Raw genomic sequence first — 26,941 nt, 5'->3', positions numbered from 1 at the left:
CAGTAAGGAACATGCCATGCAGAGGGAGTGGGGAGGAAGATACTGTGTTACAGAATTCCCTGTAACCTGGAGGACGCCCCTCTGAATATTGGGAGGATCAGGGCCCCAAGGCTAGTGCTAAAAAGAGGCTTAGGGCTGAGCGAGCCTTCGAGCCGGGGTCTGTCTCCAAGTGATGCTCCCCCAGGGCAGGGGGGTGCGGGGGCATGGGAATGGCACCCAAGCGGGTTGGAGCCTGGGCCCTGCCAGCCTCAGAGCTTTGAGGTCAGGAAATCCGGAGGCAGAGGAGGGGGACAACGTTGCCACATCCCTCTGCCCCTTTAAGACCCCCGAGGCAGGAAGGCTGCCCGGGCCCCACCAGCTTCCCTCCTAGGCTCCTTCCTGGGAGGAAGGGGCTGCCCGCGCCAGCTTCAACAATGCAAGGGCGGGAAGGAGGCTGGGCAGGTGTTGCAATCCGCAGCCCCTGCGCCTGTCAGAGGCCGAGCCATTAACGACAGGGCTGGGGAGAGCAGCCGGGCTGTGGCTGTTTTCAGGAACTTGCCTTGAAGAGGAGAGCAGAGTCCAGGGAGGCCAGGCGGGCGCCCAGCCGCAGGCTCCAACGTGAGTAGGGGAGCCCCAGGGAGGGCTGGGCCTTGGGCTCGAGGGGACCCTGGAGTCCCAGTTACGCTCCCCCAGCTCTGTCAAGGGCGTGCGTATGCAGGGGGCCTGGGAGCAGAGCTCCTGCCTTTAGGATTTGTCCCTTGGAACCGAGAGCCCTGGACACTGAGTTACTTTTCCAAGGATGCCCCTACTTTTCTTTGCATTGGGGAAGTCACAGACAAATACCTCTTTGAGGACACTGTTCTGGGCTCAGGAAAGGGCTGGACTCAGCGAAGGGCATACTCATTGTCCCTCTCCCCGTCTCTCTCTCAGAACCTATGTCTTACCTGCTCCCGGTCTCCATCCCTGTCTATTTCACTCTCCATCCCTGTCTATTTCACTCTCCATCTCTCTTTCCTCCTCAGCCCCTCTCTGTCTTGCCATGCCTCTGAGCTTCTGTCTGTCTCAGAGTCTCTCTGTGCTTCTCTTTTTGTCTCTCACGGTTCCCTTTGTCTCTTGAATCTGAAAATCTCGAGTATCTCTTGCTTCTCGGCCTCTGAGTGCCTCGGTCTCTGTGTATCAGCATTCTTGTCTCTGGCTCTTTTCTCTCTCCTGCCTGTCTTTATCTCTGTGAGTCTCTCTCCATCGTTTTGGTCTGTGTATCTCACTTTCCTACTTTTTCCGCCCGTCTCTCTCTGTCTGAACCACATCTGGGAAGTCCTCTCCCTTTGTTCATTCCCAGCCTCCTCCTCCCCGCAACCCTCTTCCCAAGGAAAGAATCCACGTGAAGGGGAGTAGAAAGGACAGGCGAGAGAGGGGTGTGAACTGGAGAAGGTTGAAAGTGATGGGAGGGAAAGGAGAGGAAAGCAGATAGGAGTGGGGGGTGATGCAGTGACCCCAGGGGCCAGCGTGGTGTGCTGGGACTCAGAGAGAGGCCAGAGAGTGAGCCGAGATGGCTGGAGCAAGAGGGGAGACTGGGGGGCCAAGGAGCAGGGGACTCAGAAATGGGACTTTGAAATGTGCAGTGTGACACGGACAAAAGCAAGGTGGCAGTCCTAGGAGGCTGTGACCACGCAGCCTGTAAGCAGGGCAGGGAGGCACTAAACCATGCTGATTCCACAAGGCGGTGCCCCGCTTTATGGCACGTGAAAATAACATGGTTATTGAGTGCTTCCTCTATGCAGGCTCCGTATTAAGTGCTTTTATCAGGGACCATCTCATTCCATCCTCACCACCACCCTGAGAAGTGAGTGCTATTGTTATCCCTCTTTCACAGATGGGGTAACTGAGGCTCAGAAAAGTGAAGTAACTTGTCCAAGGTCACCAAGCTGGTAAGTGGTGGAGCCGGGGTTCAGACCAGGTGGTCTGACTCAGTGCTGGGCTGCCAGAGAGTGAGACCATGCTCTACCTGGCCCCAGATCCCACTCAGCTGGGGTAGGGAGCACCCAGGGCTGCCGTGGGGGACCAGGGACTGATGCCAAACGTGCCAACCCTTGGCAACCCTGGGAGAGGATGCCTGGGCCCCTGGGGGTTTGAGGTTGCATTGCCCACTCTGGACAGGAGCCAATGGAGAGGGATGAAATGGTAATTCGCTGGGCAGGAGGGCTGGGATATGATCAAAAATACATGGAGATGGGCACCAGTGTCCCAAAATCTGGGCCAAGGAGGCTAAATCTTCCCCAACAAGTGTGCATGGTGGATAATCACACTGGCATGCTGTAAGAAGAAAGTTGCCAACCACTGATTGGTAGACTGGGGTGCTCTGAACAGTTGCGCAGGTTTCTCACTGCACAAAGCTGCCCAGCAAGCAGAGGTTGAAATTCAGCCTGTTCTCTAGTTGCCAGGTCCCAGTGTGGGGCTGCATTCGTCCAGAGGAAGGGGCGCTTTTTTCTTAATTTGCAAAAAGGTGACTTATGGGCTAGCATTCACCTGGTGTCCTGATACTGCAACCCATAAGGATAGACCAGGGGTTTAAGTAAGACCCAGGCAGGCAGGAATAGCCTTGGGTATCTGGGCATTTCTTATTCACACCTCTGTCTTGGAAGGAGAGAAAAGGGAGAGGAGTTTAATCCTTTCTGAGCACAGGGGATCAGCTGAGACACCATGTACATGTATGTGTTCATGTACGTACAGGCTGGTGATTCCCACTGACCTACCACCAAGAGCGTCAATTAGTGCTGGAGGATCAGGTGTCTGGCCCCAAGACCCCAGTGGGAGCAGAGTGGAAAGGCTGGAAGCCCACCCCAGCGGTAGAAACCCATGCATACTTCCTGAGACTAATGAACTAATTAGAAGGAACTAAAGCTCCCTCCATCTGGGCACTGTCGCCATGACCACAGGATGCCTGGCCCCAGAAGGCCTCCAGAGGTCTGTGCCCAGAATTGGGGGTATCCTCCAGCCCACCTTCCCTTTAGCCATCTCTGCGGCAGCCAGCTTCCCAAGGTGTAACCTGTCCTCAGCTACTCTGTGGAGTTGTCCCTTTCTGCCAGGGAGCGTCTCTGATATTCACCAGCGTTAGAGGAAAGGACTTTGAGCATGGCTCACCCAGGAGAACCTGCCTGGTACTCATGCATGTGCAACATGGACATGCCAGAGAATTAATACACCAAGGGACAGCCCTTGACCAACGGGGGGCAGGAACTGGAGAATAAATGTTCCCATTCTCTCAGCCAGCCAAGGGATGAATTGTCCCTTGGGTGGACAGTTCTTGAGGCGTGTTCTACATGGCTCCTTGGAAGGTTCCAGCAGGACTGAGCCCCAGTTGTCCATAAATGTGACTGGCTTGATGACGAACCCTTGTGTTGGCTTTCCCTCCTTACCCATTTCATTCTCCCCACTCCCTCACTCTGTTCCTGGAACCTTCCCAAAAGAAACTCCCTGCATGCAAGCCTTCATCTCAGCCTCTGCTTTGTGGGGGAAACCCAGCTAAGACAGAACGGAAGTGGAGAAGAATACTGTTCCCTGCGGCTTCTTTCCCTGCTCTCTCCTGGAAGGCAAATAGAATAATAACAGCGGCTGTCACTTACAGAGTCGTCTCCTATGTGCCAGGCCCTGCGTGAAGCCCTTGACTTGTATCATTTTGGTTCCTCCTCCCAAAACCCTAGGCAGTATAGGCTGTTGTTACCTCAATTTTGCAATGAAACTAGGCTCGGAGAGATCAAGTAACCAGGCCGAAGCCACACTGTGGCAGAGCAAGGACTAAGCTCAGCTCTGACTGCGAAGCCCATGGCTTTAACCATCCCCCTCTGCCTCCAGGTGAGCACCAAGCCGGCACTATGGCGGGGCTGGGAGCCTGGAACCTAGCGAGAGCTGCTCTGATCATCTTGCTGCTCCCCAGAAGTGAGTGTGGCCAGGAGCGAGGGTGCCGACGGGAGGGGGGAGCACAGGGAGAGATGCTGGGGGTGGAGGAGGGAGGCATTTCCCAGCACTGCCACAGTGCTCCTGGGACTCCCAGAGAATCCCAAAAGAATCAACTGGGCCACAGATGTGGGGTAGCCAGGCTCCCACGCATAGACCTCTGTAGGCAAACCACCACCTCTGAGGAAAAGTGAGAGGACCTGGGCTGGCCAGCCCGGAGAAGGTGGGGTAGACCCAGGTCTTGCCTGCAAATCTGTGCCGTGTTGTCAGAAGGAACCCCTGAGTCCTGTGCAGCCTTCACGGGCAGCAAAGGGATCAGGGTGGAAGACGAAAGGAGGCAGCTTTAATCCTGAAATATAGAATCCCAGGGAATTCCCTGGTGGTCCAGTGGTTAGGACTCTACGCTTCCACTGCAGGGGGCATGGGTTTGATCCCTCCTCATGAAACTAAGATCCCGCATGCCACATGGCACGGCCAAAAAGTAAATAAATAAAATAAAATAAAAAGAATCCCAGGCAGAGCTCTCCACACTATGGAAACTCTATCTTGATAGGTAGAGAGCCTCCCATCTCCGGGGGTATGCAAGCCAAGGCACAGCAGGGGTCGGCAAACTTTGTCTGATGTAATGTTCAGCTTTGCAGGCCACATACAGTCTCTGTTGCATGTTCTTGTTTGGTTTTTGTTTGGTTTGGTTTTTCAACCCTTTAGACATATAAAAAATGTTCTTAGCTGACAGGCCATACAAAACTAGGCCATCCTAGCCCTGCTGTGGAGGACTCAGTATCAGGTGGAGTTTTGAAGTAAACAGTTGGCAAGTTTCCTTCTAGTCTGAAATTCTGAGTCTGTGGAGTAGTAGAAGCCTCCATGAACTTGCTCTGTGACCCTAAACAAATTGCTCCTCCTCTTAAGGGCTCAGCACCCCCATCAGCAAAATGGGCTGAAGAACACCTGGGAGAGGAGAGAAGGCATCGTGGGCAAAGTGCAGTGCTTACTCGTTTATTCCACACGTATCCACCAAGGGCCTGCTCTGTGCTAGGTGCTGGGAATGCAGCAATGAGTGAAACAGCCGAGGTCTCTGGCCTCACAAAACCCATGGTCTAGTTTGGGGGACAAACAAGCAAATAATCACATGACTACATAATTATGAAGGATAATAAGAGCTTTGGGAAAGTTCAAGGGGCTTGGCCTGGTCTGGTTGGTCGGAACCTGGTCTGGTTCCCCGCAAGACGCCTAAATGTTAACCAGGTGAAGGAGGGGTGGGAGAGAAGCAAAGGAGCACCTCCAAAAGGATCAGCAGGTACAAAGATCTGGAGATTGGAGGGAGCATGGCGCTTTCAAGAAATAGCAAGAAGGCCAGAGTGATGGGAGCTGGAAAAGGATGGTCTGAGCTGGAACCAGGAGGGCTAGGCAGGGGCCAGGCCACAAGGGCTGTGAGAAGGTTCTGAGTCTTTATCCTAATCATGGCAGCAAATATTTACATGACAGGCACTGTTCTAAGTGCCTTACACGTGTTCTCACATCTAATCCTTCCAGCAAAACTAAGGTAGGGACTTTTTTATCCCCATTTTACAGATGAGAAAACTGAGGCACAGAAAGTCTCAGTGACACATCAAGGTCACATAATTAATAAGCAATAGAACCAGGCTCTACACCTAGGCAGTCTAGTTCCAACATCCATGCTCTTACCCACCATACCATACTGCCTTTCAGAGGAATAACGTACCATTGAAGTGCTATAATCAAGATGGGGTAACAGATTTGAAATCTGAAAAGATCGCTGTGGCTGTGGGGTTCTTATCATTCTAACCATTGTTTCACCACTGCTGGGGAGGGGACTAATCTCCCATCTGGTGGCGTGCTGGGGTTGGCTTGCAAGCGCTGATTGTGTACATCTCTTCCCAGGTTCACATTCAGTGATGTCACACTGGTAGCTTGCAGTCAGCCACGGTGGGAATATTTACACCAGGGAAAGCAGCCCAGGCTACAAACCAGGATCTGTTTTTCTCTGTATAGCCAGCTGATAAACATTTACCCACAGACCGCTATCTTGATCTCATCCCCAGAGCCTCTCACGGTCCCCATACACATCCTCCCCATTCCAGTGACACATCTTGGGAGGTAAAGCATGAAGGTAACGGCACAGAGTCTAGGGGTACTGAGTCTAGGAGCCCGGCTCTGCCAAGCAGAGGAATCACTTACGGCCCCTTCTCTTCCACCCCAGGCCTGGAGCAGTGCGGGCACATCAGCCTCTCAGCCCCCATCGTCCGCCTGGGGGATCCCATCACAGCCTCCTGCACCATCAGCCAGAACTGCAGCCACCTGGACTCGGAATCGCACATTGTATGGAAGTTGGAAGCAGAGCTTCAGCCCGGGGAGAGGCAGCAGTACCTGCCGAATGGGACCCTGCAGTCCACCATCACCTTGCCCCACCTCAACCGCTCTCGGGCCCTTCTCTCCTGCTGCCTGCACTGGGGCAACAGCCTGCAGATCCTGGACCAGGCTGAGCTACAGGCAGGCTGTGAGTCCCTGCAGCCATCCACCCACTCTGCCTCCAATGCCCTCCTGCCAATACTAATAAGAACTATTCTTTCTTAAGCTCTTGCTCAAGAAGCACTTTAAAGGCACAATATCATGTCATCTTCCCTACCAGTGGGTAGTGTTATTTAGCCCCATTTTGCAGATGGGGAAAACCGAGGCTCGGGGAGGGTAAGTGACATGCTAAAGGTCACAAACTAATAAGGATGGAGCCAAGATTTATAACAGGCAGTGTGGCTCGAAAGCCAGTGTAGTAACCACTACTCCATATGGCTGCCGAGTAAGCCCAAGCCCTCAGCCATAGGAGAGTATCTCCAGGGAGGATAATCTCTATGAGCTGGGCTTGCTCCCAGCTTCTCCCCTACCCCAGTCTCAGCCTTCTGTTCAAACTGAGAAGGATGGATTTGGGCCAAGCCAATGCATAACTAAAAACAAAGAAAGACCAAGGTTCTCATTTAAGAATCAACAATAGTGAAAGCTAACAGTACAGAGCGCTCGCTACATGCCAGGCACTGCTCTGAGCGCTGCATGCAGAGTAAGTCACTCAGCCCTCACAAGAACCCTAGGGGGCAGGTATATTACCATTACCCCCATTTTTCAGATGAGGAAACTGAGGCACAGAGCCGTTAGGTGACTTCAAGATCACACAGCTAATGAATGGCAGAACCAGGATGAAAACCAGATGCTACACTGTTACTGTCAAAGGGGGCAGAGTTGAGAGGGTTGGAGACTCTGTGGTACTTATCCCTGTATGTGCCTGTAACTTAGCTTCCCCCAGGGCTGCCCCTCTGGGGTCACCCTGCATGGAGACAAGGAAATGACCCAGGGCAAGGAAACGAGGCCAAGTGGTCCCAGTAGGAGTTTTCTGAGTGGTCTTACCTGAAGCCCTCACTCTCCCCACCCCATACACAGACCCTCCCGCCACACCCCACAACCTGTCCTGCCTTATGAACCTCACAACCAACAGCCTCACCTGCCAGTGGGAGCCAGGCCCCAACACCCACCTGTCCACCAACTTCACCCTGAAGAGCTTCAAGTGAGTAGGGCTCTCTACGCCAGCCCCCATTCCTTTGGGTCCTGGGACAGAGCATGGGTAGGACTGTAGGGGTGGGGAGCGAGAGCCAAAGACGGGAGGGAGAAGGGAGCCTCGCTTTCTTCCCCCGCCTGACACCCAAGCCTGGCCCGTTGGCAGGAGCCGGGGCAACTGTCAGAGCCGGGAGGACTCCATCCCCGACTGCGTGCCTGAGGACGGGCAGAGCCACTGCTCCATCCCCCGCAAACACCTACAGCTGTACCAGAACATGGGCATCTGGGTGCAGGCCAAGAACGCGCTGGGAACCAGCGTGTCCCCGAAGCTGTGCCTTGTCCCCATGGACGTCGGTGGGTGACACTGAGTGTGGGGGAGGGGAGCGGCCCCCACCAGGGGCGGACACAGAGAGGCACGGGGAGGGAAACACAGACCCAGCGACAGGCAATGAGACGCTGCAACACCTAGAGGTAGAGGAGGAGGAGAGAGAAAAACAAAGTGGATGCAGTCGTAGACAGAGCTGTGGAGACCCAGACAAGGATGCGGAAGAAACACAGAGGCAAAGAGATACACTCATTAATTCTTTCTGCAAATTTCTTGAAGTGCCCACTCTGCGCTAGGCGCTGTTCTAGGTGCTGGAGATACGGTAGTAAACAAAAAGGCAAAAATCTTGCCCCTGAAATGATACATTCTAGTGGGCAAAATAAACAAAATAGAATGTCGGGTAACGGCAACATGATGAGGAAATTGAGCAGGGGGACGCGACGGGGACAGGGGGCTATTGCTATTTCAGGAAGGTGGTCAGGGAAGGCCTCACTGAGAAGGTGACATTTGAGAAGATCCTTGGAGGAAATGAGGGAGCAAGCCACTGGATATCCGGAAGGTAAGTGCTCCAGGCAGAGAGAACAACCAGTGCAAAGGCCCTGGGGCAAGAGTATGAAACAGAGAGAGAAACAGGCAGACCTGCAGAAACAGGATGACACAGAGATGAAGAGACACAGAGAGAAACAGAAAGACACAGAGATCCCATAAATGGAGACCCAGAGAAGAAATGGAACCACAGACAGGGAGACAAGTGGAAGCTAGGATAGAGCCCGATAGGACTGATCAGAGAAAGGGTCTGACGACCCCTCTCTTTGCAGTGAAACTGGAGCCCCCCACACTGTGGGCCCTGGGGCCCAGCCCTGAGGTGGCCCCACCCCAGCCAGGCTGCCTGAGGTTGCGCTGGGAGACCTGGAAGCCAAGCCTACACATAGATCAGAAGTGTGAGCTGCGCCACCAGCCTCTGCTTGGAGAAGCCAGCTGGGACCTGGTGAGGCGGAGGGCAACCTCAGGAGACTGGGGTGGGGCTGGCTGAGGGCAGGGTAAGTTGAGCTGGCACCGAAGGGCACAGAGATTCAGGCTCAGAGCCACGTCCCCCCCACCAGGTGGGCGCCCTGCCCTCCAGGACCCTCCAGTATGAGCTATGCGGGCTCCTCCCATCCACAGCCTACGCCCTGCAGATGCGCTGCACCCGCTGGCGCCTGCCTGGCCACTGGAGCAACTGGAGCCCCAGCCTGGAGCTGACCACCACACAACGGGGTAAGTGGGTGGTGACAGGCTGGGAGCGGCCATCAGGACCCAGTCTGGCCTCCAGGGCCCTCCCTGACCCTCTCCTCCTGCTCCACCCACAGCCCCCACTGTCAGAATGGACACATGGTGGCGGCAGAGGCAGCTGGACCCCAGGACGGTGGACGTGCAGCTGTTCTGGCAGGTAACCCCCTCTGAAGGCCATCCCTCCACCTCTTTCAACCCAAACAGACCCCTGCAAGCTGGGGCTCAGGACTCCAACAGGTTTCGGAGGCTTGGATGCATTTGTAGGTGATTTGCACTCACTTTGCATGTGCCTGGGTAGGAAGCTGGGTAGGGCCCTTCTGGAGAGACTACAGTGGAGGACTCATCTAGTTTGCTGCCCGCTGCATACACCGACTTGCTTTTCCCTTCCCTCCCTCCTAGGACCTGGCACAGAGGGAGGAGGGCTGGCTCCCAGCCTGGGGGGCTTAGTTCTTGGGACATAGCCACCCCATCTAGAAGTTCTCCCCCACTCCAGATGAGCTGGGCATCCCCTTATCTTTTTCCCCCTATGCCCACTGCAGCCAGTGCCCCTGGAGGAAGACAGTGGGCAGATCCAAGGGTACCTGGTCTCCTTGAGACCCTCAGACAAGGCTGGGGCAGACCCAATGCTCTGCAACACCACGGAGCTAAACTGTACCTTCCAACTGCCTTCAGAAGCCCGGGAGGTGATCCTTGAGGCCTATAACACAGCTGGGACCTCTCATCCCACCCCAGTGGTCTTCTTGGAGAGCGGAGGTAAAGGGGGCCAGCAGCTAGTAGAGCATGATGGTTACGCATGTAAATTCGGAGGCTAGACTGCCTGGGTTCAAATCTAGCCCTGTCACTTGCTAGCAATGTGATCTGGGCAAGTTACTTACCCTCTCTGGCCTCAGTTTACTCATTTAGCAAATGGGGATGATACAGCATCTAACTCAAAGCATCGCTGTGAAGATTACGAGTTAAGACATGTGCCTGGCACAAAGTAACTGCTCCGTATGTGTTAGCTATTATTAATCATTAGCCAGAACCAGGTTAAGCCGGTGGTGGTGCCTACACACACACAGTCTATTCTGCCAAGGAAATGGGAAAGAAAGCCCTAAGTTTTTCCAGCTCGAACACAGTCCCTGAGTGAAATGCTCATTCTCAGGGGATCAGCCACTACCAACCCCAGGTGCCCCTGAACGTGGGTCCTCACGAAGTGAGGCTCACAATAACAAAAGCTAAAATTCCCATTTCCCAGCCACGTGACCCTAGGCAAGTTACTTAACCTCCCTGTCTCAGTTTTCTCATTGCTAAGATGGGGACCGTAGCTGTGCCCCACAATGGGACTGTCAGCAGACTCCGTGAATTAATACATACCGAGAACCACACAGGGTTAGCTTTCATCATCACCAAGCACTACTCCATGCCAGGCCTGTTTCATGTACCACCTCATTTAATCTGCACCATGACCCTACGAGGTAGAAACTTTTATCATCGTTTCCACTTACAGATGAGGAAACTGAGGCTCAGATGTTGACTTACCCAAGGTCACCCAGCTTGTAAGTAGCAAAGGCCAGATTGAACCCAGGCATCTGGCTCCAGGGCCTGCATTCTTTTCATCTTCATGTCATCGTCTCCTACTCTGTCTCCAGGCCCACCCCTGGGCAGACTCCACACCGTGGCTCGAGACCCTCACAGCCTCTGGGTGGGCTGGGAGCCCCCCAGCCCTCAGCCTCGGGGCTATGTCATTGAGTGGGGCCTCGGTCCCCCCAGCCCCAGCGGCAGCCCTAAGACGTGGCGGATGGAGCATAATGGAAGCATTGCAGGGACCCTGCTGCAGGGTGAGGCAGGCCTGGGGGGCTGGGCAGGTGGGCAGGGCCCGGGAGAGGGAGGGACATTTTACCTGCCTGACAGTAGGCAAGGGGCGAGCTGAACCACCCTAAAGACGCAGATTCCCCAGTCTTTCCTGTTCTCTCACTGTTCTTTCTCATCTCACATCCTCAGAATCAGGAAGTCCCTCCTGCAGTCTAACTGGATCCTCTGTTTCCAGCCCTGACTCTGCCACCTTCCTAGCTCTCCCACTCTTTGCCCCTTACCCGCACCAAATGGTCTGAAGAAGAGACTGCAGAGGCCAGCCCTGCAGAATGAGGCCCAGGTTACCCCTGAAGTCTGAGGTTAGCCCCCAACCATCATCAGAGACTAGCCCCTAACCAGGGTGCCCCTATTTTCTCTCTACAGAGAACATCAGGCCCTTTCAGCTCTACGAGATCACTGTGACCCCCCTGTACCAGGACACCAAAGGACCCTCCCAGCACATCTACGCTTACTCCCAAGAGATGGGTTCGTCAGCCACCAAGCCTTTTCTCAGAATCCTCTCCTCTCTCTCAAGGCCTGTCTAGGCCCCCAAAATCAGGAACACGAGGGAACATTTTCTTCCCCCCCTACCTCTGGCCCAGAAGAGGGTCTCTCCCAATCCTAAGATTACCTCTGGCTTACACTGGACCCCTGCAGCTGGAAAGAAGTCAGGTGGTGGGGTAACAGAAATTGGGCAGTGAGCACGGCAGAATTCAGGGAGCCAGTCTGGCAAAAACTGATCCGGTGTCACGTGTGATAGAAATTAAACTGAGGGCCTGGCATAAACTTAGAGAGTCAGTGGCAGAAATAATGAACCAGACAAAATCAGGCCTGGCAGAAATCAGGTAGCAAGGCTTTGGAGTCAACGAGGAGCAGGTTCAAATCCCAGCTCAACCACTTATTAGCAGTCGGTGGGATTCAGGGAAAGTTCCTGGGATAATGAGGCTTGGACATGAGTCCCCCTGGACTCTCTCCTATCACCCACCCCCACAAAGTGTCCCAGTTCTTGGGTCTGGGGAGCCACAAGAACTCCAACTGGGCTCTCCCCGCCGCCCCACTCCCTGTCAGCCCCTGTACCTCTCTCTTCCGGCAGCCCCCTCCCATGGCCCAGAGCTGCATCTAAGGCACATTGGCAAGACTTGGGCCCAGCTGGAGTGGGTACCCGAGGCCCCTGAGCTGGGGAGGAGCCCCCTTACCCACTACACTATCTTCTGGACCAATGCTCAGGACCGGTCCTTCTGTGAGTCTATCCTCAGTGCCCCACAGCCCCAGAAGGCCAGAGAGGGCGGGTTCAGAAGCCTTGGGGCGGCTCGGCAGCCAACCCAGACTCACCATTCTCCTCTCCTCCCAGCCACTGTCCTGAACGCCTCCTCCCATAGCTTTGTCCTCCGTGGCCTGGAGCCTTCCAGCTTGTACCATGTCCACCTCATGGCTGCCAGCCAGGTGTGGGCCACCAACAGTACAAGCCTCACCCTGATGACCTTGGCCCTAGGTAAGGGGAGAAGGGGGCTGGCAGGACAAGGCTGTTGGGAGGGTGCCTCACCCAAAGGATCTCCATTTTGCAAGTAGATAAGCCTTGCATGGATCCCCTGATTTGAGGGAGGAGACCCAGCCCTGCCCTTGGACCCCAGTCTGAGGGAGGAAGCCCAGCCTTACCTACGTGCACTCTTGCCTCTTCTGGCTTTCCCCTCACTCTAGAGGAATCTGAGCTGCACATCCTCCTGGGCCTCTTTGGCCTCCTGGTCTTGCTCATCTGCCTCTGTGGGGCTGCCCAGCTCTGCTGCAGACCCAGGTGAGTCCTTTTGAGAGGCATGACACCCAACTAACCCTGCCTGCAGGGAAGTGCAGGCCTGAGTGAGCCGGTCTAGGCTCGTCACAGCCTTGCCAGGCCTCAGGACCCAGGTCTGGGGGTCGGGCCCTCCACCTTCTCCTCTCTACATGAAGGGGTCGTCCCTTCAGCTGCTGTGAGTAGGTGGGAGAAAGGATGGAAAGATGGGAGGGCATGCCTGATCTAGCCTTCACCTGCCCCCTTCTCCAGCAGGAAGAATCCCCTCTGGCCAAGTGTTCCAGACCCAGCCCACAGCAGCCTGGGTTCCTGGGTGCCTACCATCACAACGGAGGTGAGAACACTAGAGGGAGAGGGAAATGGGGCTGGGGGTTAGGCTCCCACCCCAGGCTCAAAGTGAAGGGATACCCCTCTGAGGATGAGTACTCAGGCCGTCCCATCACTTCACCTCTTTGGAGCAAAGCAGACCTGAGTGCGAATCCCTGCTCTACCCATTCAAACCCTCAGTCACCTCACTGTGAAATGGGACTAACCCCATGCAGAAGAGTTGGGGAGATTCACCAGGTTAAGTCTAAACAGCACATAACACGTGTCAGGAACATATGAGATGCTTTGCATCCTTTGAGTAACCCTTTGAGTTTCAGCAAAGAGCAGCAGGAAGTGGCTGGGGCAGATATCTGAAATGAACCAGGCCCTCACCCCACATCCTTATGTCCAGGATACCTTCCAGCTGCCCAGCCTTCGGGACTCCAGCATGCCACCCATCACCAAGATCACGGTGCTGGAGGAGGAAGAGAAGAAGCCAGGACCCTGGGAGTCCAATGACAGCTCAGGGACCTGTGGCCTCCCCAGCCTGGTCCAGGCCTATGTGCTCCAGGGGGACCCAAGAGTACCTCGTATGCAGCCCCAGCCCCAGTCTGGCACCAGTGACCAGGTCCTTTACGTGCAGGTGCTGGGCAGCCCCACAGGCCCACGGCCTGGGCACTACCTCCGCTGCGACTCCACTCAGCCCCTCTTGGGGGGCCTCACCCCCAGCCCCAAGTCCTATGAGAACCTCTGGTTCCAGACCAGCCCCCTGGGGACCCCAGAGCCCCTAGTCCCAAACCCGGAGGATGACTGTATCTTTGAGCCACTGCTTGACTTCCCTCTCCTGCAGGGGCTCCGGGTCAGTGGGGTGGAGGGTCTCGGGGGCTTCTAGGGCTTCCTAGAACTCCCCACCTGGGCCTGCTTCTTGATAAGCCTGGGCTATCCAGAGAAGAGGAGGTCAGTAAGCCCTTCACTAAAAAACCCCCAGCCCCAGGAAAGGCAGAAAGTCTCCCAGTGTCCCCCTATCTCTGGCCCCTAGCATCCCTCCCCCATACCCCCAATTTCCATGGGCTGGGCCTCCCACTTCAAAGGCCAGAGAATGTTTTTTCAAGCCCTGCCCACTAGCTTTTTGTACTTGTTTCCTATAATTTCAGTCTCTTAAACTGGTTTATGGTCTGATTTGGTTTGCCTTGGTTTTGAGAAACTCTTGAGTGTGCTTGAATCTCTGTTCTTTTTCTTTTCAGAACCCTAGAAATCGGGGCGGGGGGGGGGTTACTCCTTAGAATCATTCATTTATTTATCCTTTCCTTAATTCCTTCATTCAGCCTGCCCTCACCTAGCATCTAGGTCCTGTGCTGGCAGCGGGGGTTCCAAAATGACCAGGCTCAGTCCATCCTCAAAGAGTTCCCATTCTAGGGACTTCCCTGGCGGTCCAGTGGTTGGGACACCGTGCTTCCACTGCAGGGGGCATAGGTTCGATCCCTGGTGGAGGAACTAAGATCCCGCATGCTGCACGGCGAGGCCAGGAAAAAAAAAAGAGTTCCCATTCTAGTGGTGGAGACTTGAGAAATGACCATTAGGGCATGGTGGCCAGGGTTACCGAGGGAGTCACAGAGAACTGTGGGACATGGGGAACAGACCTCAGAAAAGAGTAGCCCCTGTTGCAGAAATGTAATTAAAAACAAAATCTCCTGCCAACCTAGAAAACCTCTCCACAAGGGTAGAAGAGGAAGAAAACTCTTTTTTAATTGGATGAGAATTAAACCAGAATGTCACAGGCAATCAGCTCAAGAGTTTGCAAAGATGAAGAGAAATTGTATCTGTTTACACAGCCAAGTGGATACAACTCATTGCATACATTTTCTCAAGATAATCACTAGTCCTCAAGCAAGAGGACTTGACAGCACTACTTGTCACACAGGGGTCATCCTAAATTCAGCTGGGAAATGGGGTAGCCACCTGGGTTTGCTAATTGCCATTAACCAAAGGAAAAATAAATTTCTCATATCTTTATGAGAGGAGGGAGGTTTGCAACTTGGAGCTGGGCACCTGCTGAAGTTAGGCTCCTACCCTCCAGCAGAAACTGGGAGACAGGGGCTCTATCTTTCTTAATGATTATATTTCAAAGAGCCGGCTCCCAGGTCCTTGAAAAACACATTCCTGGGTTGTAAAATTGGCAAGAGGCTTATTTAGCTTTTAAAAAGATTTACATACATCTCGAAAGGGCAGAGAAAGAACTCACAGTTACAGGTATTCTAAAGTCAATGCTCTAAGAAAAGCAAGGGGCAGAAGAGTCTTTCCCTTTTTTGCACCAGAGAAAATTAAGATTTATTTTTCCTACTTTTAATTGGCATTTGTCCTTACACCCCTCATTTCACAAATATCAAAGCTAGTATTTCTTGAATACTTAACTATATTCCGGGTGCTTTGCACACAACTGCCTCTGTTAATCCTCTAACAACCTAAAAGATAAGACACGGTTATTACCACTCCCATTTCATGGTTGAGTAAGCACACTGTGGCCCAGAAAGGTTGAGCGACTTGCACACAGAATCACACAGCCAGTGAACGGCTGAGCTAGGCTTCCAGCCCAGGGCTGTCCAAAATCAGCGACCTTAATCACCACGCTGCAACACTGCCAGAGAAGAGGCTGAAACCTAGTCGTTCTTACAGGGGTCCATCCTGCACTCTGGAGGGAGAGGGGGTGGAAATGCTAGGTTGGGGGAAGAAGACACGACAGGCCCCAGGAAAGCCCCCGAGATAATCGGGGCCCAAGGTCAGGAACGTGGAGTAGGATTAAGGGCGGGAGGTATGCTCAAGAAAACGTGGCATCTTAAGAGTTTATACGGCACCGCACGCCACTAACGATGTCAGGCGACGACCAAGCTCCCTCAATCTCGCCCTACAGCTAACCAGACCTCTCCCCTCGACCCAACTTGGCGTCATCACTGAGTCCGGCCTGCCAATCCATCATCTCGGTCCTCATCTGCTCATCCGGTCTCGCAACTGCACTCGATTGGTCGAGCCTGAGCCAATATGGCGGCGCCCTAAACCAAGTCCGTACCGCGAAGGCGACGGCGGCCGTGGGGCGGGCCCCTCGGGGGTGAGAAGGTACCATGCTGAGGGCGGCGTGGAGGGCGCTGAGTTCGATTCGGACCCAAGCAGTGACCCAGGCCCCAGTCCTCGGGCTGCCGGGCGGAGGGTGCGCCAAGCTTCTCTCCGTCCAGCGGGACCTTCCCTCACGTCCTGGAGGTAAGGAGCTGAGAAGCCGGACAGCGGAAGTAGGGAAATGGGGTTCGGCGGAGATAGAGGGTACGCGGGAAGAGGTTAGGGGGGAGGGGGGGCGGAGTGTAGCGGCAGGAGAAAGAGTGGTGGGTGGCGAACAAGGAAGGGGCGGTGGGAGAGACATGGGGTATTCGGGGTGCGGAAGAAATGGGACTGTGGTCCTCGCAGAGGGGCCAAGATCTTGGAAGAAGGGTAACGCAAGGGCTGTAGACGAGAATCGAGGCTGGACTTTTGAAGGAGAATGTCCTCAGCACCCCCCTTTTTTGTGTAGGTTTCATTCTCCGGGCCGCCCGCGGATATGCCACCCAGAAACCAGGTAGTAGCTCTTGGGTGGGATTTAGGGCAGAAGAGAGATTAGATTGCCTAGAAAGCTTGGGGTGGCCAAAGGGACAGAGGTGTCTACGTGGAGCCACTGGGGGGAAGGGGGGTGCGGGTGACGGGGGGGGCCGGAGGTCCTGCGAAGAAGCCTACGCCCACCTTATGACAAAGCCGTGGGCCTGGAGCCTGCATGAAGGGCAAGAGGAGGGGAGGTGGAGGGTGGGATATAGCGCTTCGTGTCCGCCCTTCCGAGGGGGAGGGCCCGGTTTCCCATTCCCAGGCAGTCTGCATAGTTGTTCAGGTCTCTTACTAAATCTTAGTGTTATTTAGTTAGTACTATTTGCATAGCGGCAGAGCAGGGGCTGACTGGAGAAGACAAATTTCTCTCTCCCATGCCTCTCCCTCACCTACAAGCACAGTCCAAGCCTCAGGGTTTCCTTTGATCTCTATTTGGTGTCTACAATTCAGGCATCTTAAAGTTCAGGGTCCCTCCTCAAGCCCCTTATTTCATTCATGCAGTCAGCCAGCGAGCATTAGTTGGGCGTCTCTTCTGTGCTGGGCCGCAGACCAGACGTGGGGGATTCAAAGGGAGTCGACCTCAGTCCGTGCACAGGCGCACCCATCCTAGCGGGACGTCTGATAACTGTAGAGCTAGACAGGTGTGTGAGAAGTGCAGGCACAGTACAGGGTCTTGGGAAAGGCCACCTACTCCCAGCATGAAATATCAAGGCAGAGGCCCACAGGATTTGCACAGGAGAAACTGAGCCCAGGGTTACCCAGTGCCTTGCTTGAGACCGTGGATGTCTCTGACAAAGTTGGTGAGAAGAGCCAAGTCTGGGAGGATGGGCAGTGAGAGTTGACTCTGGGTGTTTTCCATCCCTCCACTTGACAGTCCAGCCCAGCCATGAAGATGACCCAGCCCCTTCTATGCTGCTCAAGGACTACCAGGACATCCCCGGAATTGAGAAGTAAGCAGGAAGAAATCTCTTTGATGAGGCAGGGGGCCCTGGGAGGATTGGCAAGGAGGAGGCTTCGAGGTAGATGCTTGATGTATCTGCAGCTTGACTATGGAACAGGGCAGAGAACTATAGAAGCCCAGGAATGGTGAGGATGAGTGGGCAGCAGGGGCACATGGAGCACACCTGCTTGCCATTTTTGTGCTCTGGGTAAAGACCCTCTACCGTGAGATACCAAGGAGGCACCGTGCCTCACGGGTGTTTGTAGAAATCTTTCATCTCTTGATCCTGTGAGGGAAGAAATAGTGTCCCCATTTTGTAGATTGTCAGACTGCCCAGTGTCATACAGCTCCTAAGGGGCAGAGCTGGAGTTTGAATCCAGGGCTGAAAGATAGCAAAACCAGGATCCTCTGCTCAGCCCCTGTCCTGTGCAGTGGGAGCTGGGCAGTCCCTCCAGTCCCTCCCACTGTGCAGTGTGACATGAGAAAAAAACAATGATTGTAGAATTGAAGTGTCTCAAGAGAGACTGAACCATATTCCAGCTAAAATGGAAATCCTCTTTTTGCTTTCCCTGTGACAAGCCTGAAACACGTGAGCTGACAGCCCCAATTTTCTGTAGTTATCACATCATTCCGTGTTCACAGCCCAGCAAATCAGATCCGTGCTGACTTTGAATCCCTGAGAAATGGCACCCCGCTTCCAGAGAGACTCATGTTGTAAAAGAAATTTTCACTCATCCTTGGTTTTCAAACTAAAATGAAAACAGCATTGCTCCCCTTCCTTCTTCCCACCCACCACCCCCGCCGACACCTGTCTCTCATTGCTGTGGTTTTTTCACAGGGTTGATGATGTCGTGAAAAAACTCTTATCTTTGGAAATGGCCAACCAGGTGAGTGGCCTTTGCCAAGGCTTGGCCTCTCTCAGTCCTCTCCTCTGAGATTCCCTCCTACCCTGGTAACACCTCCCAGCCCATGCTTCTCAAGTCACAGCACTTATCCCACTCTCATTCTATATCCACTTGTCAATACCCCCAGACTGAGCACCTCCAAGGCCAGGACTGTCTTGTTTCCCATTGTACCCTTAGCACCTGACAAACAGTAGGTACTCAATAAAGATCTAATGCCTGAATGAGTGAGCACGGTTTGGGGACATTCATCCAACATTCTTCTGTCAGTGGCATTGGCCTTGGGCTCACCTAGATGTGAACAACCATGTGGTTGGCCAGAGGCCACACCCTGATGAGCAGAGTAAAGTCACGCCCTGAGCCTTATGGCCTAGTTGCTATGACTGTGGCCCTGGCCCTGGAGGTATGAGGGCTAGTTCTTACAGGGTGGCAGACTTCACAGATTCTCGGTCTCTGTCTTCAACAGAAAGAGAAGCTAAAAGTCAAGAAAGAGCAGCTGATGAACAAGGTCGTGGAAAACCCTAAGGACACCGGCTCCCTGGAGGCTCGAAGTTGGTCGGGGGGCCCTGGGGGGGGGTCGGGGTGCAGGGGAGTCTGCTAGCTGGTACTTAATCCAGCCCCCTCACCTGCAGATACGCTGGTATTAGATGTGGCTTGGTAAAGGGAGAGACGGGAAGGACCAAGGACAGTGAAAACTGGACTCTATCCGTGATGCTGTAGTCAGCGCCCAGGTCCTGCCTCGTACCTACCTCTGTATGAGCTCAGGCCAAGCTCCTCAGGAACCAGAGCTTGTCTCTCTCTCCACTCTGCAGCTGAGGTGGTGGGAAAGGGCATGGGGTCAGGGCCAGCGTTCCCACTGCACTCTGCAGTGTTCCCAGAGCTCAGGGTGTGTACGGCAAGGGTCTGCTGTAGTGACAGCCTCTCCTTGGGGCCACCTTCTGCTTTTGCCTTTGCAATATAGGTTTGAGTTAAATAAGAGGATAGCTGAGGGAAGAATATTCTGGGGCTTTAGGAGATGAGTGGGAGCTGATAATTCTGAAAACTCATTAATGAAAACACAGAGATAAGGGTGGCAGCTGGAAGGGAAGAGGCAAGGAGAAGACCCTTGACAGTCTTGGGATCTTAAATTATTACATTGGTGAGGACCTCCAGGGCAGTATTGAATCATAAACCGTGACAGCAGCCATCCCAGACTAATTCCTGAATTTAACAGGAATGTTCTAAAGTTTTACCATTAAGAATGCTAATTTGGGATTTGGGGTTTGGGGATGATACCTTCATAAGATTAAGGAACTTCCCTTCCTTATACTTTGCTTTCTAAAGGAAAGATAATCCAAAGGCTTTTGAGATCTTGAAGTTCAGAGTGCTCTGGGAGTGACAGAGAGGTGTACAAGAGCTTTGGTGATTGTTATTCCTTGAGGTCTTCTTTTTTTTAATTTATTTTATTTATTCTTGGCTGCGTTGGGTCTTCGTTGCTGCACGTGGGCTTTTCTCTGGTTGTGGTGAGCGGGGGCTACTCTTCGTCGCGGTGCGCGGGCTTCTCATTGTGGTGGCTTCCCCCTTTTGCAGAGCATGGGCTCTAGGCACGGGGACTTCAGTAGTTGTGGCACACAGGCTCAGTAGTTGTGGTGCTCGGGCTTAGTTGGTCCGCGGCCTGTGGGATCTTCCCGGACCAGGGCTCGAACCCGTGTCCCCTGCATTGGCAGGCAGATTCTCAACCACTGTGCCACCAGGGAAGCCCTTCCTTGAGGTCTTAAAACATAACCAGGGTCTGGCTCTTCCTTCCTCTGTGCCCGGCTCTCATCCTCTGTGGTTTGTGGTTTCAGTTGTTGCCTTGACTGTCAAGATCCACAGTTATGAAGCACACATGCAGAAACATCGAAAGGTAACCCTTGGGCCTCACTCACAGCTAGCTGGGGGAGAGGAGCCTGAGCACTGATGGGCTCTGGGTCCAGAGAAACAACTTGAGAAGCCAGGTGGCTAGAGCAGCAGAGCACCCACCCCTCAGTTGCGGTGGGAAACACACTTCCCTTCCACCTCCAGGGGTGAAATGGGAGCCTTACAGGACAGTGCTGAGTGTCACTAATGGTCAAGAACACAAACTTCAAAGCAAGGGCACAGCGTGTGGCACATAGTGGGCGCTCAATAAATAGTTGTTGAATGCGTGCATGGAGTCAGATTGCCCCAAGTTCAAATCCCAGCTCTGCCACTGCCACTTAACTGGCTGTGTGGCCCTGGGGAAGTTACATGTCCAAGCCTCAATTCTCCTGTCTCTCAAACGGGGATCATAATAGTACCCACCGACAGGATTGCAAGGGCTGTATGAAGTAATGGCAGCCAACATGACGCATATAAAGTATTTAGGCCTCATGCTAAATACTTTACATGCATCAGTTCATTTAACCCTTATACTTGTCTTTGTATCCCATTGTACAGAAGAATGAGCTAGGCTGGCGTAATGAAGTTATCCCTCCAGGCACAGGCACACCACTAGGAAATGATGTGCTAGGACTTGAAACTTGGTGATCTTGCTCCAGGGCCCACACTCCTAACCATTCTGCTGGATCTCAGCACAGTGTCGGACACAGAGCTGCTATAATTAGGCAATTGCTGGTATTTTTAATAAACACACAGTTGTGAACACAGACTGGCCCAGCTCCACACCTAGCACTTCAGTGTTCCCTGAAGCTAGTTGAGCTGTTCCTTGGAGATCAGAGTTGGAGTATGGAATGCCAGCCCCACTGAGGGAGCAGTGCCTGGCTGAGGGCAGGGGTTTTCCTAAGCCTTCCCTCCTCTCCACCCCAGCTGATAGTTTGCTGAGCTGTGCAGAGGCTGAGTGGGTGGTACAGGGGAGAGAGCATGAGATGTGGAGTCAGACCACTAGACCTGGATTCAAGGTATAACACAAGGTCCCGACCCAGCAGTTCTAGAACCTTTAATGAATCAGTTAACATCTGTGAGCCTTTATTTTCCCATCTGTAAAATGGGAATAACAGTAACACTGCCTACCTCAGAGTTGCACTAATATTTGCGTAAGATTGTGGGGAAGTTTCATTGCCAGGGTAAAATGACCATCCTTTGCTACTGTGAAGTGGCACACCACTTATTTACATAATACTCAAAGTAATACCAACTCTCGTACAGGACAAAGCCCACAAGCGCTATCTACTGATGAGCATTGGCCAGAGGAAAAAGATGCTCAAAAACCTCCGCAAGACCAACTATGCTGTCTTTGAGAAGACATGCAGGGAGCTGGGGATTGAGTACACCTTCCCCCCTCTGTACTACCGAAAAGCCCACCGCCGCTGGGTGACCAAGAAGGCTCTGTGCATTCGGGTACGAGTCGGGACTGCTGCTTCGGTTGGCCCCACTCCAGGACCGTGGTGGGGAGAGCATAAGGGAGGGGTCGTCTGTTTCTGAGCAAGGCGTGGAGCTGGCCCCGAGGCTTTGAGTGGCTCCCAGGGCACGAAGCCCATAGAGAAAGGCTAGGGTGACCATCTGGGGGAGTCACTTCCCACCCCAGATGCTCGAAGTCTGAGGTTTTGCATAGCATTACAAAGCTTTTTCCTGCCCTCTCTCATCCCCAGGTTTTCCAAGAGGCTCAAAAGCTGAAGAAGCAAAAAAGGGCCTTAAAAGCTGCAGCTGCAGCAGCCAGAAACAACGCCAGAAGAACCCAGAGAGGCCTTCCAAAACTGGAAGAGGCAATCAAAGAAAACCAATAAATGTTAAAATTATGTCTTGCTGCCTTAAAGAATAACAGTAGAGGTGGGGCTCTTAGTGGCCTGAGGACGAGGAAGAATTCATTCCATCATGGAACTCTGGGGTCCCGGGGATATCTGAGGCAGAGTCCCTGCCCTCACATGCCACGGGATGCATTCTCATAACGCACCTCACACACACTCACAGAAACAACCTCCTGTCCTCCAGGGGCCGTTCAGTGGAGGCAAGACTGAGCACACAGCAGCACAGAGGAAGCCAGCATACGAACTCCCTTCTAGATGGGGCCGTATAGGATGAGTGGAAGTTCACTGGGCAGAAATGGGAGCGAGGGCATCCCGGGCAGAAGGAATTGCAGGTGCAGAGGCAAAGAAGTGTACAGGTGCATGCTGCATTCAGAGAGCAGCAGAACGGGACATACAGCTTGACGGGTAAGCTGAAGCTGGGATATGAGAGGTTTCATATGCTGGCTGAGGAGACGGTACACGGTCCTCTATGGAGAGGGGAGACAGTTATGGTCTGAGAACCGAAGGCGTGATGATGGTAACAAGGCTGTTTGATAGCTAAGCAGCATCAGTGTGGAGGTGGATGGGAGGGGGAGAGATCAGAGCGATTGACTGATTGGGGGGCAGTGGTTTTGCTGTTCAGATTGAGAATGGTAAAAGCTACAGGTCCTGTCCCTAAAACTGCACATGTACATTGCTTATAAATTCTGGGGTGTCATGGATAAGCCCTTCCCCACGAAGCCCACCCACTTACACCAAGTTAAGTGCCAAGGCCTTGAAGCCTGAGTATGCTTAGCATGTTTGAAGAAGCCAAAGAAGATAGTGTGTCCAAAACTGAGTGAGCAAAGAGAAGAGTAGGAGGTCCGAGAAGAAGGCAGAAACCAGGTAATACGAAGCTTGTGGGGTGTATTAGTCTGTTCAGGCTGCCATTTTTAAATACCATAAACTGGGACTTCCCTGGTGGTCCAGTGGTTAAGACTCTGCACTCCCCATGCAGGGGGCCTGGGTTCAATCCCTGGTCAGGGAACTAGATCCTGCATGCTACAACTAAGAGCCTGCATGCCACAACTAAAAGATCCAGTGTGCCACAACTAAGATACAGTGCAGTCAAATAAATAAAATACCATAAACCGAGCGGCTTGTACAACAAATTTATTTTCCCACAGTTCTGGAGGCTAGGAATTCCAAGATCAAGGTGCTGGTCTGTTTGGTTTCTGATGAGGAATCTCTTCCTGGCTTGCAGGTGGCTGCCTCCTGACTATGTCCTCACATGTGGAAGGAGGGAGAGACGGGGAGAGAGAGTGGATCTCTTCCTCTTACAAGGGCATTAATCCCATGATGAGGGCTCTACCCTCGTGACCTAATTCTCATGATCTCCTAAAGACCCCCAAATACCATCACATTGAGGGTTAGGGCTTCAACATTTGAATTTGGGAAGGACAAATATTCAGTCCATATCACTGTGGGGAAGACCTTAAGACTTCATTCTGAGTGAGAAAGGAAGCCAGAATTTATAAGCAATGTTTTTTGTATGTGTGCGATTTTAGGGACAGGACTTGTAGCTTTTACCTGATTCTCAATCTGAACACCAATACCCCTGCCATTGAGGAAAGCCGGAAAGGAAGGAAGGTGTGTTAAAGTGATGTCCAAAGAGCAGCTGGAGACAGGTTTGGGAGTTAGGTTTAAAGTGACCCAAGCCATGGGTGTGAGTGAAATTGCCCAGGGAGGGAATGTAAACAAAGAAGAAAGGACCATGTCTGGATGGGAAGAATGATCTCTGAGGGTATAGCCTGAGTCAGGAGGAGTAGCCGAGGTTAAGGGGAAGGTGAAGTGAGGGTGGAACAGAGGACCTGGGATCCTGCAGAATCAGAAATGAGATGAGAGGGCCAGAACTGAAGATGAGCTGCTCAAATACCACCTCAAGAACAAGAGGGAAGGCCTTTTATGGGGCAGGACTCACAGCTACTTAAGAGGTATTGTGTGGAGGGCCAGGTGCTGACATGTAAGGGGGCTAGTGGAAAGAAGGCAAGAAAAGGAACACATTCGCACATTCGTGGAACAGGCCCTTCGGGAAAGGCACTGTTTTAAGTGCCGTGTTAGGCACATTAACTCATTTCATCTTTAAAGCCGCCTTTACCTATTTGCCCCCCCTCACCATATTGGCATAATTATCCTCATTTTACCGTGAAAGAATTAAGGCTCAGAGAGGTTAGGTAATTTGTCCAAATTCACACAGCTGGTTAGGGGCAGGCAAGGATTCAAACCCACATCTGTCTTGACTCCAAAGCCCATGTTCTGTTCATTATTATCACACAGCCTAGGGCAAAAAGTGGTCTGAGAAGCTCTGGTAATTACACTGTAGCAAACTCAAAAGCCTTTAGCCACCAGGCAGATAGCATAATGCATGAAGGCCAGGTGTAAGATAATGATGCTAAGCTGCTTGTTACATTCCCATCCTAGTTATATTCCCTTTTGTGCACAGACCAGGCAAGATCAGATCAAAGCCTTGGGCTGCCGGCTTTCAATTACTGTATAGTATCCAATGCTGAGAAGTCAGTTAAGGACCAAAAAGTCTTCATGGTGAAGCAGTTTCAGTAGAGTGGAGGGAGCTGAATCCAGTGGTAGTGAGGTGGGGAATGAGGATGTTATGGAAATTCAGGTTGTGAGTGTAGACTACTCTTTTTTTTTTTTTTTTTTAATTTTATTTTTTGGCTGCATTGGGTCTTCATTGCTGCGTGCGTGAAGGCTTTCTCTAGTTGTGGGGAGTGGGGCCTACTCTGCGTTGCGGTGCACGGGCTTCTCATTGCAGTGGCTTCTCGTTGCGGAGCACGGGCTCTAGGCACACGGGCTTCAGTAGTTGCGGCATGCAGGCTCAGTAGTTGCAGCACGTGGGCTCTAGAGCACAGGCTCAGTAGTTGTGGCGCACGGGCTTAGTTGCTCCGTGGCATGTGGGATCTTCCCAGACCAGGGCTCGAACCCTTGTCTCCTGCATTGACAGGTGGATTCTTAACCACTGCGCCACCAGGGAAGTCCCTAGACTACTCTTTAAAACTCGGCTTTGGGCTTCCCTGGTTACTCCATATTAATTGCTCTCTTTTCTTCTCCACGGGCCTGGCTGCTAGGCTAAATTTCAGAAGACGCCACTTTTAGTATGACATCCCTTCAGTGGCTCTCTACTGTTTGGCAGACCACAGGTGAAATCCCTTTGTATGGCATTCAAGGCTGTCCACTCTGGCCAGTAGAGAGCCACTAAAGGGATGTCATACTAAAAGTGGTGTCTCCTGAAATTTAGCCTAGCAGCCAGGCCCGTGGAGAAGAAAAGAGAGCAATTAATATGGAGAAACAGTAATGCAGATAGAAAGAAATGAAGAGGTAAATTTGAGAAAGATTTTGGTGGAAAAAGCAGAATTGGTGACATAAGAGGACCAGGGGGAGGGAGTTGGAAACCAAGGCTAAGGTTTCAAGTGTGATTGGCTGGAGGGGAAGATGATGAGTAGGTCATAGAAGTACTGAAATTTACAGAAATGGTTGCTCATCAGAGTAAAAATGTGCAACAGGTGATGAAAATGTGATCCTGGAGCTCAAGATGGGGGTGAAGTATGTGGTCACTGCCCTCAAAGCAGAGAAATGGATGCCAGGCCTGCTTAACAGCGTGGGGGGTAGCTTCAGAGAGCCCCCAGCACGCGTCTTCCGACAGCGGGACAGACGTGAACAGGCCTGGTTTGCTTCCCGGTGTGTGAAACAGGAGGGGCTACACTCCAAGTAGCTTTTAGGGAGGAAATGCAAATAGGTCCTTCCCCCACCTAAAAGTCAGTTACCATTTTATTGAGTGCTTTCGTGGCATTTTGTGATCGCAATAACTCCTCTCTGCAACCCTGGGAGGTGGGTGTCCCCTCCATTTTCCTATGAGGAAGCCCAGGCTCAAAACACCTGCCCCAAGTCAAACAGCGAGGAAACTGCAGAGCTGGGACTCAAACCCAGGTCTGTCTGCCCGGAGTCTGCTCTAAAGGAGTTTTGCTTGGGTTTCCCTGGTTCAGGGGCACGTGGGCACGTGAGCACGCGGGCCGGCGGGGTGAGGGTGACGGCGTGAAAGAAGCCGGGCCGCCAGCCCTGCCGGGTACTCACCCATCCGTCGGGGCTCAAGAAACTCAAAACAGGCGCTGCGGGCCTAAGGCCCAAGCCGCTCCCACCTCCGGCTCGGACCAATCTACCCTGTAGGTCTTCGCCGCCCCGCCCAATACGCGTCCGCCCCCGGGCTCCTCCCAACAAGCGGCCTGTTGATTGGCTCTTCTTTGCCGTCCGCCGGGTTGCCTAGCAACCGGGCTTCGAGGACGCGTCTGACGGGCCTCCAGGCCTCTGACTACCAAACCTCCGGGCTCTGTACCAGCTGCGTTCGCTTCCGACACCATGTCGGTGCGGACGCTACCGCTGCTCTTCTTGAACCTGGGTGGGGAGATGCTTTACATCCTGGATCAGCGGCTGCGAGCCCAGAACATCCCGGGAGACAAGGCCCGAAAAGGTGAGAGGGACCAGGCCCGCACAGCCAGCCCCCGCCCCCGCTCTCGCAGCCAGAGCTCCCCAGCCAGGCCCCTTTACAGACTGACCAACACCCCTGCACCCTGCTCTCTCGTAGCCATGGACCTCTTTCACAACCCACAGCCCCATCCAGGCAGAGCCCTCATGAGCAAAGTCCCCAAAAGATCGTTTCACCGCGGAGGGATTTAATACCCCTGTTGGATA

At 53.1% G+C, this 26,941-nt stretch overlaps 3 protein-coding genes across 9 annotated transcripts in view; all 3 read left to right on the top strand.

Moving 5' to 3' along the window:
* Positions 1-387: 387 nt before the first annotated feature.
* CSF3R (colony stimulating factor 3 receptor) lies at positions 388-16,032 on the top strand. Of its 7 annotated transcripts, none has more exons than XM_024738712.1 (17): positions 388-597; positions 1,853-1,907; positions 3,832-3,915; positions 6,155-6,451; positions 7,381-7,504; positions 7,661-7,848; positions 8,638-8,807; positions 8,923-9,076; positions 9,169-9,248; positions 9,631-9,844; positions 10,723-10,911; positions 11,309-11,410; positions 12,018-12,164; positions 12,276-12,416; positions 12,605-12,716; positions 12,966-13,044; positions 13,429-14,195. In XM_024738712.1, the coding sequence occupies exons 3-17, from the start codon at positions 3,852-3,854 to the stop codon at positions 13,906-13,908; spliced, it is 2,541 nt and encodes an 846-aa protein (XP_024594480.1). In that variant the 5' UTR covers positions 388-597; positions 1,853-1,907; positions 3,832-3,851; the 3' UTR covers positions 13,909-14,195. The 7 variants fall into 7 exon arrangements, with proteins under 7 accessions (XP_024594480.1, XP_024594479.1, XP_024594478.1 ...); XM_024738710.1 differs by having other exon boundaries at positions 389-597; positions 12,963-13,044; XM_024738714.1 differs by having other exon boundaries at positions 393-597; positions 12,623-12,716.
* On the top strand, positions 15,984-22,215 carry MRPS15 (mitochondrial ribosomal protein S15). The gene is made up of 8 exons (XM_024738717.1): positions 15,984-16,268; positions 16,573-16,617; positions 17,512-17,587; positions 18,416-18,464; positions 18,946-19,030; positions 20,306-20,364; positions 21,624-21,815; positions 22,067-22,215. The coding sequence occupies exons 1-8, from the start codon at positions 16,133-16,135 to the stop codon at positions 22,199-22,201; spliced, it is 777 nt and encodes a 258-aa protein (XP_024594485.1). The 5' UTR covers positions 15,984-16,132; the 3' UTR covers positions 22,202-22,215.
* A 4,316-nt stretch (positions 22,216-26,531) lies between these two features.
* Positions 26,532-26,941, top strand: part of OSCP1 (organic solute carrier partner 1) — a 26,948-nt gene continuing 26,538 nt past the window's right edge. Inside the window, exon 1 of the mRNA XM_024738903.1 lies at positions 26,532-26,720. Within this exon, the coding sequence (XP_024594671.1) occupies positions 26,609-26,720 (112 nt within the window). The 5' untranslated portion in view covers positions 26,532-26,608. The remainder of the gene's footprint in view (positions 26,721-26,941) is intronic.

This window comes from Neophocaena asiaeorientalis, unplaced genomic scaffold, assembly GCF_003031525.2.
Source record: "Neophocaena asiaeorientalis asiaeorientalis breed wild unplaced genomic scaffold, Neophocaena_asiaeorientalis_V1.1 scaffold106, whole genome shotgun sequence".
Classification (NCBI taxonomy): Eukaryota; Metazoa; Chordata; class Mammalia; order Artiodactyla; family Phocoenidae; genus Neophocaena; species Neophocaena asiaeorientalis.
The sequence above is the reverse complement of the archived record's forward strand: the minus strand, read 5'-3'. Positions and strand labels throughout refer to the sequence as shown.